The sequence below is a fragment of the Ursus arctos genome, chromosome X, assembly GCF_023065955.2.
Source record: "Ursus arctos isolate Adak ecotype North America chromosome X, UrsArc2.0, whole genome shotgun sequence".
Classification (NCBI taxonomy): Eukaryota; Metazoa; Chordata; class Mammalia; order Carnivora; family Ursidae; genus Ursus; species Ursus arctos.
Genome location: NC_079873.1, coordinates 25759597 through 25775870, shown reverse-complemented (window position 1 = coordinate 25775870; position 16274 = coordinate 25759597). Strand labels below are relative to the sequence as shown.

The 16274-nt window shown below is 40.1% G+C and overlaps 1 protein-coding gene across 22 annotated transcripts in view; it reads left to right on the top strand.

Moving 5' to 3' along the window:
* The window catches only part of DMD (dystrophin), a 2358181-nt gene that overhangs the window by 2285254 nt on the left and 56653 nt on the right, over nucleotides 1-16274 (top strand). For 16 of the 22 annotated variants that reach the window (XM_057310259.1, XM_048213287.2, XM_048213291.2 and 13 more), the window contains 7 exons: nucleotides 2271-2437; nucleotides 4683-4794; nucleotides 6147-6283; nucleotides 6994-7032; nucleotides 11333-11398; nucleotides 12529-12594; nucleotides 15266-15424. In XM_057310259.1, the coding sequence (XP_057166242.1) occupies nucleotides 2271-2437; nucleotides 4683-4794; nucleotides 6147-6283; nucleotides 6994-7032; nucleotides 11333-11398; nucleotides 12529-12594; nucleotides 15266-15424 (746 nt within the window). The remainder of the gene's footprint in view (nucleotides 1-2270; nucleotides 2438-4682; nucleotides 4795-6146; nucleotides 6284-6993; nucleotides 7033-11332; nucleotides 11399-12528; nucleotides 12595-15265; nucleotides 15425-16274) is intronic. The other 6 variants (XM_057312403.1, XM_048213295.2, XM_026513445.4 and 3 more) reach the window with 2 other exon arrangements.

The following is a 16274-nucleotide window of genomic DNA, read 5'->3' as shown; positions in this document are numbered from 1 at the left end:
CAAATGACCTGTCTGTCCAAACCCTGTTGCCTTTCCGTCTGCAGTGTATGAATAGATTGATCATTAGCAAAATCACATTCCAAGAGAAGCAACATGGGTTTGCAGTGCAGATACTCATTACTTGTTTGATACTAAATAACCCCTCCCTATGTTCAGTTTCAATTGGTCTTGGAATTGGCAGTGTCCTCTGGTTCTTGGCAAAAGCAAATGAACATCCTCTCGGTAGAAAGCACTTGCATTCTAGAGCTCACAGTATCTCAGAAAATTTTTTTAAGGTCAATGTAGTACATAATAAAAAAAAATTAAGCACCCAAGAACCCAAGGTGAGTGAGAAACAGCAGAAACAGCAGACTAAAGAAAGCAGCCCTCAAGTAATTTCATATTTGGAATCATTAGACAGATGGGTTTTTGAAAACCATGTTTATTCTGCCTAAAAAAATAACAGATAATGTTGAAAAAAATCTCTGCAGGGAGCCGTACACTTTGTAGAACTGACCTTTAAAATGACCACATAGAACTTGTAGATGTTAAAAAGTGCAATAACCAAAATTTAAAGCTTACCGTATGGGCTTAACAGCAGACTGGATGCTACCAAAGAAGTAGGTCGAAGGGATTGTTATAGATGAAGCACAAAGAGGGCCTGTGCGGAGCAGCACGGGGCCGGGTTGAGAGAGCCTAACAGTTATCTAGCAGAGTTCTGTAAGCGGAAGAGAGAGGAAATGGAGAAGAGGCATTAATTGTTGAGATCGTGACTGAGAAGATTCCAGAGCTGCCCGGAGACGCTAAAGATTCAAGAAGCCCAGTGAATACTAAAAAGTATAAATAAACCCTAGAAACACAACACAAGGGGCGCCTGGGTGGCTCAGTCGTTAAGCGGCTGCCTTCGGCTCGGGGTGTGATCCCGGTGTTCTGGGATCGAGCCCCGCATCAGGCCCCTCCGCTATGAGCCTGCTTCTTCCTCTCCCACTCCCCCTGTTTGTGTTCCCTCTCTCGCTGGCTGTCTCTATCTCTGTCGAATAAATAAATAAAATCTTAAAAAAAAAGAAACACAACACAAGATAGGAAAAGGACAGATTACCTTCAAAGGAGCAATAGTCTGCTTTATTGCTGACAATTCTTAACAGTAGCAACAAAGGAAGTAAAATAAAAGTGGAATAATAATTCAGTGCACTAAAACAAAATAAAAACAGACAAAACCAAAAAAAAAAAAAAAAGAAGAAGAAGCTCTTTCAGTCTAAAAATCTATACCCAATGAAGATAGCTGTCAAGTATATGGATTTTAAAAAGAGAGAGATTTTTCAGACCAAACAAAACCTGAGAAATTCTCCTCCAACAAGACACTTACAAGAACTTTCTAAAGGATATACTTAGGCAGAAGGGATCCCAGATGGAAAATGTGAGATGAAAGAAGCAATGAAAAAAAAAGTGGCCAGTATATCGGTCAATCTAACAAAAATTAAAATGCCATCTTGTAGGGTTGACGAAGATGTAATTAAAACGCATGACTGTAGTAATCTATTAGGTGATGGGTAAATATAGTTTGAGTTTTCTAAAATCCGTGGTACTGTTGGGGAGGAATGGTGTTGATGAAATTTAGACTTTGAAGGGGAGAGACAGACGAGCAGCAAGAGGCCACCACGAAAACAGCGCTAGACCAGGAGGTTTGGGTTCTAGGAGCCTCTCGGCTTCTAGTCCCTTGTATGGCCTTTGGAAAAGCTACTTCCCTCATCTGTGTCTCAGTTTTCTTGTCTGTAAAATGAAGCTCTGGGACCCAGTATATTTTAAAGCCTCTTCATTATGATTCTGTGAAACACAGAAATAGATTCTCCAGGGAAAAACAAGGAATCAATAATTCCTGAGTTGGTTTTTCCTTAACGGCCTTTGAAATGTTCTCGATAAGCCCTCGGCGTTTTACTTCTGGCTAACTCTCACGCGTCTCTTCCAAGACTGCAGCTAAAGGGAGTGTCGAGGCGCAGGTGTGTATTTTGCTCGCCTTTCTCCATGTGTTGATTTTGCTTCGCTTTCTTGTCATCAAGCAGCTGAACAGAGTGATGGCAGCTTACCCAAGCCTGAGGGGGCGGGTGGCTCGTGTGGCCACACGGGGGACATTGGCAGAAACAGGCTGTAAAAAGTGGGCCTCATTGCACCACTACCATTCTGAATTTCTTAGTGTCTGGTCTGTACTGACTTGTGCCTCCTTTCCTTTCTCCCCTTCTTTCTCTTCTTGCCCCATGCCCCCCCCCCCTTCGCTCTTCTTCTTGTCCACACAGGCTAATAATAAGCCTGAGATCGAAGCGGCCCTCTTCCTAGACTGGATGCGACTGGAGCCCCAGTCCATGGTGTGGCTGCCTGTCCTGCACCGGGTGGCTGCCGCAGAGACTGCCAAGCACCAGGCCAAGTGCAACATTTGCAAGGAGTGTCCCATCATCGGCTTCAGGTATCTGGAACCCCCCAAATGGCATTTTTTTTTTAAGTTTGTGTCTCTCACGTTTTTCAGACTTGATCTTTTATCTCCTGTGCCAGTTGCTGTCAGTTTGTTCCTTTCCCGAGTGACTACCCTGGTCCCTGGGCTGTTTTGATGGCTCGGACTCATTAGGCAGGTGGTCCTTTCCACCTTCATTGCGGAGCTCTGCAGAGCCACGTTCATGGTTGAACAGGACCGCCTGGTCGCCTGCCGCCACGGAGACACCTGTCCGGCAGCGGAATGCGCATTCACGGAGCCGCCTGCTTCCCTGGGGCCAGACAATGTTAACCATCTCTGTAGGGTTTTTTTTTTTTTTTTAATGGCTCTTTTTTTTTTTCCAGTTTATAGAAATTCTCTAGGAATCGGTTCTAAGACTAAGAGATGGTTCTGTTTGGGAGAGACCTGTCACGGTAGCTCGGTTTCTTATTCACTTTGTACGACTATTCTTCCCTGAACTAACAAGAATTGTTTCAAGCAACCCAGAATGTACTTCTTTATCTGTGAACCTGATTGCACTCTTTGCATAGTATCCTAATGAACTTCTAAGGGAATATAAAGTATGCAAGTAAATGAAAATTTCACAAAGCAGCTTAAAAAAAGGGAAAGGTTCTTTATAAATTTAAAAGTGAAAGAGATAGGAAGCATAGCAGGTTATTACTCTGATATTCTTACATTGTCACGGAAAACAGTTGGCTCTTAAATCTTCAGCCTCGCTGACCTGCTTGGGGGCGAGGGGATATTTTTAAATGAATTAATCTTACTGAACAAGAATCCCAAATCCAGATTTTGCAGTGATGATGTATTTCAACATCTGGATGGACATCAGGGTTTCCATAGCGATGACTCAGCCGTCCAGTTGTAAACTGGCTCTATGGTCTGTGCCTGCTCAGAATCCACTTAACAGCTAAGTCAATAGTCTTTCTCTAGTTCTGCCCAGACTTGTTTTCTTTGTTTCCCAGTAACTCCTCAGTACCATTCATGTGCTTTTTATTCAGTCCCCTTTTACCCTTGGTGCTTGTCCTTCCGTACTTCATGTTGTTGACAAAGAGGTTTTTGCAAAAACCCTTCGAGGTTTCCAAAGCCTAGATAGACAACCCAGGGTAGACAGTGCTCACAGAGGACACAGTTTTCCTTCCTCCCTGATTTCTGGCAGGTAAGAACGATGCCAGGGAGATGGGGAGGGGAAACCACAGGGGACTGCGGTCTCTCAGCTTCCCTGGCTAGCTAGTGAGATTTATGTGCAGGGGGAGGCTTCACAAAATAGAAAAGGGGAGTGCTTTGAAGGATCTGAGAGTGATGTTGCCTTTAATTCTTTTGCCCTTATCAAATTAGATTATTTCGGGAAGCGGCACTTCTCTTTCCTCCTCCCCCTCTCAAAAGCTGGTTGGGATCTAAAAAAGGTAGCTTTTTCCCCACATCCCCATATGTGGCAGAAGGAATATGTTTATTTGAATTGGCCAGCGTTCGTATCTAAGAAAGCAAACGGCAGGGGGAATAGGAAATAATAAAGTATACTGAGAATGGGGGCGTACGTACCACCTCGTACTTACAGATTACAGCTGCTTTCATCCAGCCCCAATTTGTCTTTTCTTGGGGCTTCACTTATCATTTGTGGGTAACGTGGTGGTAGTGGGGCGGTTCTGAAGAGAGAGGCATGAAAGAGATCAAGTAGCTACCTGAAGGTGCATCTTGTCAGTCAGTCAGAAAATGTGATTAAAGCAAGATGAATTTTCAGTGAGAGTCCTTGTTTCATTTGCCTTTATTTTATGAAATTGCGTCCTCTTGATAAGTTGTTTTGAAAATAATTGCTTCAGAAAAATGTTTGTCCCCAGAATGGGTAGGGGGCCTTCAGTATATCCGTTTCTCTCTCCTGGAAGTCCTTTCAAGATCTTGCGTTTGGTCTTCAAAAGACTGGAAGGTTGCCAGTATCTTCCTACTTAATCTGAAGGGCTTCCTCGTGGAGTTTAAATGAGAGCTGAAATTTTCTTCCCTCCTTCCATATGTTTATAGGATAATCTTCCTTCCAAAATGTTTTGATACTGTAGGAGAAGCACCAGACATACGTAGATGGAGGAAGTTAATCACTTACCTATGGGGTTAATGAACCTTGCGTTCTCTTTCCAGAATTAAGACAGTGTGGAAGAAGGTTTATTAAAGAACGTTCTTTGGGAATTTGATGTGAGGAAATACATATGCGTTTGTTTTTGTTTTTCACCAGGTACAGGAGTCTAAAGCACTTCAACTATGACATCTGCCAGAGTTGCTTTTTTTCTGGTCGAGTTGCAAAGGGCCATAAAATGCACTATCCCATGGTGGAATACTGCACTCCGGTAAGTTAGATGCCTCCCCGGCGTGAGAGTTCGCTCACCCGAAGGAGTTTCACTTCTGTACGGCACTGCAGATGATGGGTGATGCTGGGGTCTATAAGTCCCCCGGATGTTCCCCAGCTGAAGTGGCTCCTCATAGTAGGCTCCAGATCGACTTGATCCCTAGTGCGTGGGGTGGTGCCGAGAAGACGTTTTCACATTGATTTGGCCCAAACCTAGCAGTTGTGTGGAAACGTTTCATGGCCATGGGGCATGCTGGGAGTTGGGGTAGAGGGTGTTGTGGGGTTCCTCTGTATCTAGGATCCCCTGCTTTCAGTCAGTCTTGCTTACTCAGGCCAGGCATTTGCCTTTTATTTTTATGTATCTTTTTGACTGTTTGTGTATGTATATATACATATATATGTATATGTGGGTGCATTTGCCTTTTAAACTACTCTGTGAAATAGGTTTTATCCCCTTCTTACAGACGAGGACTCTGAGGTCTTAAGGTGAAATAATTTGCCCAAGGTTCGATAATTAAGAGGTGGAGCTTTCTCCCAAGATGTCGTTTGGGGAAGTGTTCAGTGGCTCACAGAACTTTGAAAGAATCTCTGGTGACATGGAAAGGACATAGACTCGGTGGTCGGACACACGGGGGTGTAAATCTGTTGTTCTTTAAACACTAGCTGCCTGCTCTCCAGTGCCTGCTCCGTGCATTGGCATTGCCTGCGAGCTTACTAGAAATGCAGAAGCTCGGGCCCCGCCCCCGACTTCATAGCTCCACCCTGCATTTTACCAAGAGCTGCAGGTGGATGCCATGCACATCAAAGTTCGAGAAGCTCTGTTCTCGAACTTTCACTCTCTTCTTTCTCTCTTCCGTCATCAGAGCGATGACCCAGGTCTTTCCTTGTCTTTCTCACTTGGATTCCTCTCGCAAAGGCATTCAGTGATGGAGAATGAGCCACGCAGTGAATAGAATGGTACTCAGTGGATGAACCGTGACATCACTGTGGACAGAATCGGTTTTAAAATACTGTAAGGTGTGACCAAACTTAAGGTCAACGTTAAGACTTCTACAAACTCCCATTGATCCAGTAGCCCTCCCAGTTGCTACACTTCAGTTTTTTGTCGTAACAACTTGTTGAGGTACTGCTGCGATTTTGCAGGTGGTCAGAGCCTTGGAGAGGTAACTAACTTGCCCCAGTGAGCCCGACTAGTTACTGCGAGGCCCCGCATGGTTTCTGTCGGTAGACTGGGCTCCTGACCGCCACGGTCTCTCCAGTTACGGAACAAGCGCCCTGAAGCAGAACGCCGAGTAGCATTTTACCTTGAGGGCGTACCCTCGTAGGTCTGAGCTCGTGCACTTTCCCTTTCAGACTACATCGGGAGAAGATGTTCGTGACTTTGCCAAGGTACTAAAAAACAAATTTCGAACCAAAAGGTATTTTGCGAAGCATCCCCGAATGGGCTACCTGCCAGTGCAGACTGTCTTAGAGGGGGACAACATGGAAACGTGAGTAGTGGCGAGCGCTAAACAGTCTCTCATTTGACATATATTTGAGCTCCTCTCAGCTGAATGCCCTCCTTCACTCCCAAATGCAAACAGTCTCTCCTATTTCTTTCTTTAGATTCCCTTTAGCCGAAAAGAGAAAAACAAGCTGATGGTCAATTGCCATTTTCCTATGTTAGTTGTCCCATGACAATTACCTGTTCCAAAACTGAAACCTGATCTCACAGGGAAAGAAACTACGTGACAGCTACTAATTCCCTTACAAGAAATACGGGACTGTTTACAAATGAGTGATTCCAGTCTTTCATTTCGGTTTTCCTCCCTCACAAATCACGAGGCGTGTGTCTTTTTGTATCTGGTTGTGTGGTCATACCTAGTCGCTTTTATCTCCTTGAAAGAAAAGACACTCACAGGAAATTTCTTCACAGTAAGTAGCAATGATTCTCATGATCAAAATGATGATACCTCCACCTCTCTGCAACCTTCTCGTGTTTTCCATAACGGATGGCAATCGCACACTTGTTTTTCTTTCACCTCACTCTCCACCTTTGTTTGGCTGTTGCTTTTCATGGTTCATACTTAATTGGTTGGATTTTATTTATTTTGGCCTCTCAGGATTTTTTTAAATTAATTTATTTATTTTTATTTATTTATTTATTTTGTGGCTGAGTTTGCCTGTGTCTCTCTTCACCACCTCATTTTTTGTTTTGCAGTCCTGTTACTCTGATCAACTTCTGGCCGGTAGATTCTGCGTGAGTACTTCTGCTGCTACCACCAACACATTTGCTTGCTTGATTTGACAACTTTTTTTCTGTTGGCTTGGTTTGGTTGTACGGACACGTTAATTTCCCTTCCTTCATTTCATTTTTTTCCTTCCCGCGGTAAGATGTCGAGAGTGCCATCCACCACAGATGAGGAGAATCAGAGTGAGGTTTCCGGGTCCCTACCTGGTCAGGTTTTAACCAGCAGACATTCTGGCCTGGAATCAGTCATCAAAGAAACGAATGGGTTGTTAGTCCTATTCCTGAGAGATGTGTTTATGTAGTCTTCCATGATAAGCTCCTCTGATTGCATAAGAACATTCTTGAGCCATATTTTTTGAGATTCAATACTTCAGGGCCTTCGAAAGGATGATGGTTTGTTCTTTAGGGCCTGTTACAAGTGGACCATTAAAAGTCAGCAGAATTTGTTTTATAGTATGACGTGGAGTTTGGTGGAATAATTTCAGTCAGGCGTGTGTACTTTTTATCATGCTACTGGACTAATCTTTATACACATGAGTTTCTCAGTTTTGAGCTAAACACACTTTGCTCTCCTCTCCAAACTAAATATTCAGCTCATAAATAGTTACACATTTACACTGGAAGGAAAGTGTACTGTATACTATCGGTGTATATTAATAATACTAATATTAGATACCAACAGATAATTGGTTTATCTTAGAGTTTATAATGTTACTAGAAAACTCTGGGGAGTCTGTGATCTATATATTAGCAAACAAAGCATGCATTGTTTTAAAGTTACATTGTGTGGAGTTTTTATAACAAAGTTTTGTTATTTCAGAGCATACTTTATTAAAATATTTATTTAAAGTCAGACAGCTCTATTATATAGAGAGCGAAAAGACCAATTTAGAAGAACTCTATTTTTATTGGGTCTCTTTTATTGTTCCACCATGTAATTTAATTTAAAGTATATCCTTTTTTAAAAATCCTGTAGTGATAAATGCAAACTATTAATTGAGGTTTATTTTAAGTCTTTATTGGCCTAAAAGAAGTATAAGGCGTCCCTTTCTTTATTAAAGCTGCATTATTGTGCCCCTTAATTTTGCAATACAGTACCTCTATCTGATTTTTTTTACTCATGAAGGGGAGTTATTTAGATTCAGTTCTGGTTTTTTTGCTGCTCGTAGGTAGTTGTTTTCCCTAACCCGGGTAGTTTATTTATTTATAGAAGTTAGAACCTTTCCTAAATGAGAAAATTCAAAACAAACTGATAGACTGAACTCCTCACCGAGTGGATTTATTCTGTGTTTAGAGTAAGTTCTAGCCAGTTGAAATATCCAAAAGGCAAAGATGCTACAGAATAACTTTAAAAATGCATAGATAGAGGTAACACAAAATAATAAGCCAAGAATAACTAACAGTCCTTGAATGGAAAAAAAAAAAAAGCAGCTTATTGAATACATCAACTAATGAGAAAAAACATGACAAGTGAGCTTAACGTCGTTTATTTTAAGTAGACGGTGTTTGCCTTCAACTTTGAAGAACTTTCAAATTAATAACATCCTTTTTTAAAATATCTTCCTCTAAAAACTAAAACATAGAATCACTTTGTCTTTTTATAAAAAGTCTGTTCGATTATTCAGAAATAGTGGGAAATTATCCTTTTGAGGAAGAAAACCAGACCCAGCAGGCTATGGTCCCTATTTCTTTAATACCAGCATTTTTATTAAAGTCTTTACTCAGGGGATTATAAATAATTTATAAAATATATTGCAGAGCTCTCCTATTTAGACAGAAGAGCCAGGTCCTGAGGTGGCTTAATTTTGCAAGAATTCCCTCTGATGTTAACAGAGTCTCATGTGGATCACATGATTTGAACGTTGACTGAGATACAGATCTTTTGTTTTTCCTTAGTGGAAACCCTGATTTACCTGTATTTGTCATAATATTTTAAAAACGAAATCTAGCCTAATAAGCCTTTTATATTGTTTGTCCACAAATGAGACAGACAGTATCCTTTGAGCTCTTCTGCTTTGAAACCTAAATGGATGAAAACTTATTAATGGAGTTTTCACAAAAGAGAAACTGGTGGTGGGTGGGGATGGAATTGGCCATTAATAATAACAGGGCTAACCCTTCTGGGTATATCGTTTTGTGTGTAGGAAGTAGGGAGGAAGAACAGTGTTCTTAACATCTCTTGGAAAAGTGTTTCAGAAGGCTTTGCATTTAGTTTTGTTTCTGGACTAAGTGGTTTTCTACTTATTCTTGGTTTTTTAAATGACCCTTCTCTGAACAATGCTCCCTTTTGGTTCATTTTCTGGTTTAATAGGTACCTCCTTTAGTGCACTTCTTTTCTTTTTTTTCTTTTTTTTTTTCTTTTTTCTTTTTTTTTTTTTTTTTTAGATTTCTGGTTTTAGGAGTTCTTGTGCTTAAGCATGCTGTGTTAGGTGCTATGTACATTAATAAGAAAAATCACATGGAATTAGCCTCAAGGCTAAGAATTAAAGTGCTGCATAATACTTTCTGTATAAAATTTTACTAAAGTGTTTTGTATTTACATGTGTAGTTTTCTTGGTATAGTTATGCTCAAAGGTCCCAGGTTTTCTTTCTTCTATACACTCCCAAGGGAGCAACCATGAGAAGGGAAAACACTTACCCATTTTCTTCCATGTGGGCTTTTAGCTTATCAGAACTATGTAAATGAGGGGAAAAAAAGTACATAAATGAAAAACTGGTTTGTTCCAGAAGATAGGGCTTATAAACCGAATAATCTAAGCACTGAATTATCTTGACCTGCAGTGAACATTTTAAAACAAAGCTTAGCATTTTTCTAATAATGTGCTATTCCAGGGTTCTAAGAAATGAGGTGAACTCTGGTACCAAACTAGAGCGAAGATTCACGTGGAAACTTTGGATCTGCCTAGTAAATTGGGTGGCCATCCTTGTTTCCTCACGACAGCTTAAAGGTCTTTGTAATTCATTACAAATTGGATTAGAGTGACACTTGACCTAGACAACACTGGTTTCATAAATAAGACGTTTATCTCTCAAGGGAAGACCTCAGTTGCCTAGTTGTTTGCTATACTGTGTTGTAATTATTTTAGGATTGCGTGTTTTCTTTAAGAAATAGGGGTTTCGAGCACATTTCCTAGGTAAGCCTAGGTAACTACATGGGTTTTTTTTTTTTCCATATAAGTAAAAAGAAATGTATATTCTTCTTAGTGTTTTGACCACGTCCATTAATGCTGTTTGGACTTCGGGCTAAACCAGTCCTCACGGAATAGGTTACTGTGGACTTTTGGATCCCTGCCTTTACCTAAGGGCTTTCTGTGTTGGGACAGAAATGGAAGAGAACTTTTGTCCTGTTCTAATTACGACCAAAAAGCACAAGTCCAAACTGGTTTTCAGAACAGATGGATTTTTTTTTCCTAAGGTTAATCCAAAAGATACCATAAAAACTTTAAGGGCAATTAATAGATCAGATATGAAAGGGTGGGGAAAATATTAACCTGACCAAATTTCTTAGTCTCTGGAGCTTTAAAAAAAAAAGTAGGTTTTTACACCCCAAAAGCATATAGACTATTCATCCTAACACTCCCCTCTGGTTTTCTTCTCTGGATGTTAGCACACAGTATCCCTAGTAAGAAATATTTCAGAAATTGTGACATTTTACTAGATTTAGTCATTTTTTTTAAACATCACCGTATCATTTTGGGTCATTCAATTTTATTTTATGAAGTAGTAATGTGGTCCTGCTACTAAATCGTACTGAATCGGTGGATATATTGCTTCCTTACCAAACAGCACAGACCAAGACATCTCGATGTGTGAAATCTTAACAGGTCCTGGCCTGGCCTCCTGGGAACTGAAATTCTTGACTATAAATGTAGTAGGCAAATGCCCAGTTTCCATTCAATAAGAAAGCAGCTAACGGCGTGCGGGTTAACTACTTAAAATTTTTAACTACTTGGTGCCAACGTAGTCTCACAACTATAGGATGTGAGAAATGACAAGGTAGGAGGAAAAAATGCCACAAAGAGATCGTCTCCCCCAACCTTTTCTATAATTGAAATGTTCCAGAGAAGATTTTGATCTCTTTTGATGGCTTTGGAAAAAAAAAAAAGAAATATGAGAAATTACTTCTCAAACTTGGATTTAAAATACTTGATGATATATCTAAGATACAGGAACAACCAAATGTGTACATTATCCAGAGCATTAGAATAAAAGCATTTTAGGCCATGTATATAACATGACTGTGTGGTGGGTTTTTTTTTTCTCCATTAATGGATGGTATCTGTGACTAATCACATTTTCTGCCTTATAGGCCTGCCTCGTCCCCTCAGCTTTCACACGATGATACTCATTCACGCATTGAACATTATGCTAGCAGGTATGAGACTAGTTGAATGCCAGGCAAATATTGATTGAAATAACTAACCAAGGAAAGCTAACCTATAATCATTTGAAACAGACCTTTTCTTTTCCCCCCCAATCTTGTCTGATTTCTACTAATCCACTTGCCCTCTAACTTGCATGCCATTCCACTGCATGCTGTTTTTGGACACCAGTAAGAGCATTAGTCCAGAACAATCTCCCCTCACCCTGGCCTTTAAACATTTCTGATAGCTTTGCTATGTCTTGCATATGGAGCACGTTTAAAGAATTGGCTTAGAAATCATCTCACCTTCTTAGAAAACTGCTAGACCAACCATCCATGGGTGAAGAAATGATACTGTTTCTGTAGAGCGTATGAAAGCGTTGGCTTTCCATTCGCCTGCTTATTTAACATCATATGCTGTAAAGAAGAGAATAATCTTCCTAATCCATGCAACTTTTTGTCCCACCTTCTTTGTGTTTCAGAGAATTTTTATGCCTAAAAACCGAATTGCTAATTGTAAGCTATCTTATGCTCGTTAAATAAGTCTGTAAGAGTTTGGTTAACTTTTTTATTTTTTAGTGGTAAGAAGATTTTATTGTCTGAGGGGAAGGAGGTATTTGAAGGTAAAAATTGGTGGCAGACTATTCAGAGAGCTTACTACGAGTCCATCCTTTAGCAGTAGTCTAACTGCTAAACGTGTTTGTCAACCGTGGGAAGCATTAACTAGCTATATAAGCCTGTCATCAGGGGAAAGCTTTAATTGTCTTAAAAAAACACGGGGTAGTGAAGGTACAGAGTGTATTTGTTGTTAGGGAAGCTTTTCTCGTAAAAACAAAGGCCTGTTCTCAGTGAAAGCAAGATCAATCTGTGAAGAAGAAGAAGAAGAAGAAGAAGGAGAAGAAGAAAACAACCAAATACAACTTCCCTTCTAATTTATAGCATAAATGTAACGCTACTAACTAGCTGTGGTCCACCACTCACTGCCTCAAGTGGTTAGGGCGACACACACATCCTTTAATTTGAAGGATTCCTTTCTCTTCTTGACGTGATTTATCCTTTAGTTTTCAGGAATGTTCGATTAGGTCTTGAATAGATTCTAAGAAATCACATAAGTTTTAATGAGCTTTTACGTTTTTTATCAGGCTAGCAGAAATGGAAAACAGCAATGGATCTTATCTAAATGATAGCATCTCTCCTAATGAGAGCATGTAAGTATCCTGTCTCTTTTTACAAAATGTTCCTGACGATGAAATTGCTTTGAGGGCGTTAGAGGTAGGGTAGTGCAGGAGATAGGGATTAGCATTAGACTCACGTGATCTTTCAAGGAGCCATTCGTTGACTTTTTTTTCTTTGACTCTTAACCACCTGACACGGAATGAGCTCATCCAAAATGTGGCATTAGTGGTATTTCAGAGTAGCAATAACAGTGGGCCTTATTTAATACAGGATTATCACAAGTTGCATAGGCTCAAATACTGAAACTACACGAAATGCTTAATCTTTGACCAAACCTGCCAGATATTTAAAGGGATTGGATATTAATTTTTTAAAGTGATGGCTAAGTAGTAATTTCTCCACTCGGGGAGCGAACATATAATCTTGGTGTGGTTGCACCGGTAATCCCATCTGGTAGGTTAGTTGGGCATTTTCCTTCAGAGAGCCAAAGTAGTAGATTTGTGTGGTTTAGCATCTTCGCTAGCTAAATAAGGTGAGGCAATCTGGTGTAGGGTTTCAGAAGAGGGAGTACAAATTTACGTCGAAGTTTTCAGTGGGATGATAAGCCAGGTCTGTCAAGTAGAAGGAAAGAGAGAGAGCAATGCTAGAAATGGTAACAGGGAAACAGTGGCTTCCTTACCGATTTGGGGGAAGTGTTCACAGTGAGGAACAGAGGAATAGTGCCATGAACCAAGGCCCCGAGGTGGAGGGAGCCGATTAAGAAGCTAGTAAGAAGGAAAAGATAAGGATCTGCTAGCCGAATAGATAATTTAGAGAAGAAAAAATCTAGTCAAAGCAAGCAGTGTCTCTACTTTGATAAGTTGCAGATGTCTCACCACTTTGTCATGGAGAATCCAGGCAAAGGGAAGAATGAGTGGTAAATGTATCATGTCGTTGGTGTGGCAGCCCAGCGTCACACTCGGATGAGGCAAGAGCCTTTGTAAGGATTAGGCTGAGGGAAATAGTATCCGAGTGGCATGTACACGTAGCTGGTCACTGAAGACATGAGAACAATCATCTGGTCGATAAAGGTGGTCACCTGCAAAGGTGGGTGTTGACCCAAGTCGACACTCAGTCGTTCGTATATGACTGAGTTACTTAAAACAAAAACAACCTTTTCCCCCAAACAAAAGTAACTGTGGTACATTCTCTTTCTCGGTTATGGGGACAAGTATTAGTAGGATTAGTATATAAAATACTTTGACAGGAAAATGTGTGGCCAAAGAATCAACCAAATGTAAACAACCTGAATGATTTGCTGCTTTGTGTCACCAGTTTTGGTGATTAGAAGCTCTAGCACATTCAGATTATTTCAAGTTGTATCTGTGTAATAATGGCTGCCATTCATTGACTGCCTGAGAGAACAGTAAGAGAAATTTAATTATAGCTCTGTTGTAATTAAACACAGGAAGTTCTTGCAATAAAATCTCAGAATTTGGGACGAGAGATAATAAATTAGGTAGTAAAACATCTTTTTACAATTGTTAAATGAAATTTAGCTTTAGCTCATTCTGAGGACATAAAATACGTTTTGGCTCTGTGTTAGACGGTAAAACCATGACGTTTGGGGGGCAGATCTGGGGGAGTTGTTTCAGGGGTTGGTTGACTTCACTTAAATGTTGGTTGTTAACACCCAAAAATTATTTTTAGACAGCTTTTCACTTCTCAACCAATTACATCACTTGACCAAAATCATTTAAGTCAGGAGGATTTTTTCCTAAATACCTGAATTGTTATTCAACTCAGAAGACGTAGAGAGGGGAATATTAACATATCATCCTACTCACATTTAACAAGAAACAATGAGCTTTAGCCTCTCATTAAGAACAGCACGAAGTTCTTCTAACTTAGATGTACACAGGCTTCCAAGGAGCTAGGAGCAATACATTTGGAAAATAATTTCTCCTGTGTATTCGAGAGTTCCTGGTTTTAAGGAAACATTGCAGCTGCCTCCCCAAATGTAAGCCTTTTGCTTCTTTGTTCCTGAAGATTAGTCCTTAAAAGCTAGTCTAAAGAATGAGCTGTTCAGTCTTCTTTGAAGTAGTCATCCCGGTGGCTTTTTTTTCCTTCCAGTTTTTGTTTTTCTATCTGAACAATAATTGAATGAAACCATCATTCGTCTCCAGTTTCATTATTGTTACCATCTTGCCTCTATGGCTTTTGTAAGTTCAAACTGGCTTAGCAAAGCAACACTTTGTGGTCATGTTGTCCTCCCCTGAAGAAAATATTAATTATTGTAAAGGCTGCAGGTTTTTTTTCCCCTGGTCATTAGCAACAAGAGCATGGGTTAGTGAAGTGAACAGATTATCTTGACTGGCTTGGTAGCAAAAACATTATAGAGCCATTGTTATGTCTTTTAACATCTGTTAACTATTGGTTGAACGATCAACATAGAGTCCCAGTATTTCTGCAACTCTGCTACTCGTTTACCCACGTAAATAGGCCAAATTCATTTGAAAATTTGAACAAGAAATACTTTGAATTGTCACCAATAAGATCATAGTTCACAACCTCAAAAGTATCAAAATGTCTTTAGAAACAGGAAAAAGGGTCTGATTAATGGTTAAGAGCAAATGTTTCTATTTTTAAATACACACCCAAGTCCCTGACCCCCAAAGCAAAATAAGGGGGGAAAAAACCAAAACCTTTGATTTTATTTTCCAGAGATGATGAACATTTGTTAATCCAGCATTACTGCCAAAGTTTGAACCAGGACTCCCCCCTGAGCCAGCCTCGTAGTCCTGCCCAGATCTTGATTTCCTTAGAGAGTGAGGAAAGAGGGGAGCTAGAGAGAATCCTAGCAGATCTTGAGGAAGAAAACAGGTGAGTTTTCTTTCTAGCTTTGTCATTGGTATGCAGCGTGCATACACATGCACACATAGAAAAGCGCCAGGAATCTTCACTTAGAGTCATTCTGTGTCTAATTGTTTTCTACGATAATCTGTTTAGCTCCATTTACAGATTCTCTCTCTCTCCTTTTTTGTTACCTGAAAGAAGAAAATGAACGCAATAGTATGATTCAGAAGTCCTAATTTAGGGTTGAGAGGAATTAATGCTAATGGTGGTGATTGATTTGTTGCATGTGTTTCTGAGGGTTTGATTTTAAATTTGAGAATAGAATTTAAGAACAAAGCAAGTCCTTTAATTTCACAGTTAAATGATTTGTACATATATTTGGCCATATTATCTACCTCAAAGCATTTAAGAAAGTAGGTTCGTTGGCTTGATCTGATCTGGGAACGAATTCATTCATCTTATTTTCCATCTTCAAACACGGGAATCATTTATGCTCACCATCATAGCAGATTAGCGAGACGGTTCCAGTTGTCAGTCATCATCTGAAAAAGATGTTCATGGAAAACTAGAAACCGTAGAAGTGAAAAGGCTGAAGAAGATTCACAGTGATGGCAGAGAGGATACAGGTGTAAAAATCTGGGGTACTGGGTGGTCTCAGGATAATAGAAATCACTGGACATTGGCTTTTGTGTTACATTTATTATATCACAGGTCTCTTGGCTAAGAAAGGCTTCTACGTGTGATCACTTCTAACTCACTGTGCCTTCTTCAGACAAATGCCACCAGGCAAGTCTTTAAAAGAGCAATTGCTCAAGTTTGTGGGACTTGAAAACCTTGATCTCTTTGGTTTAGCCCAAGGCACCAAGACCTGTGAATC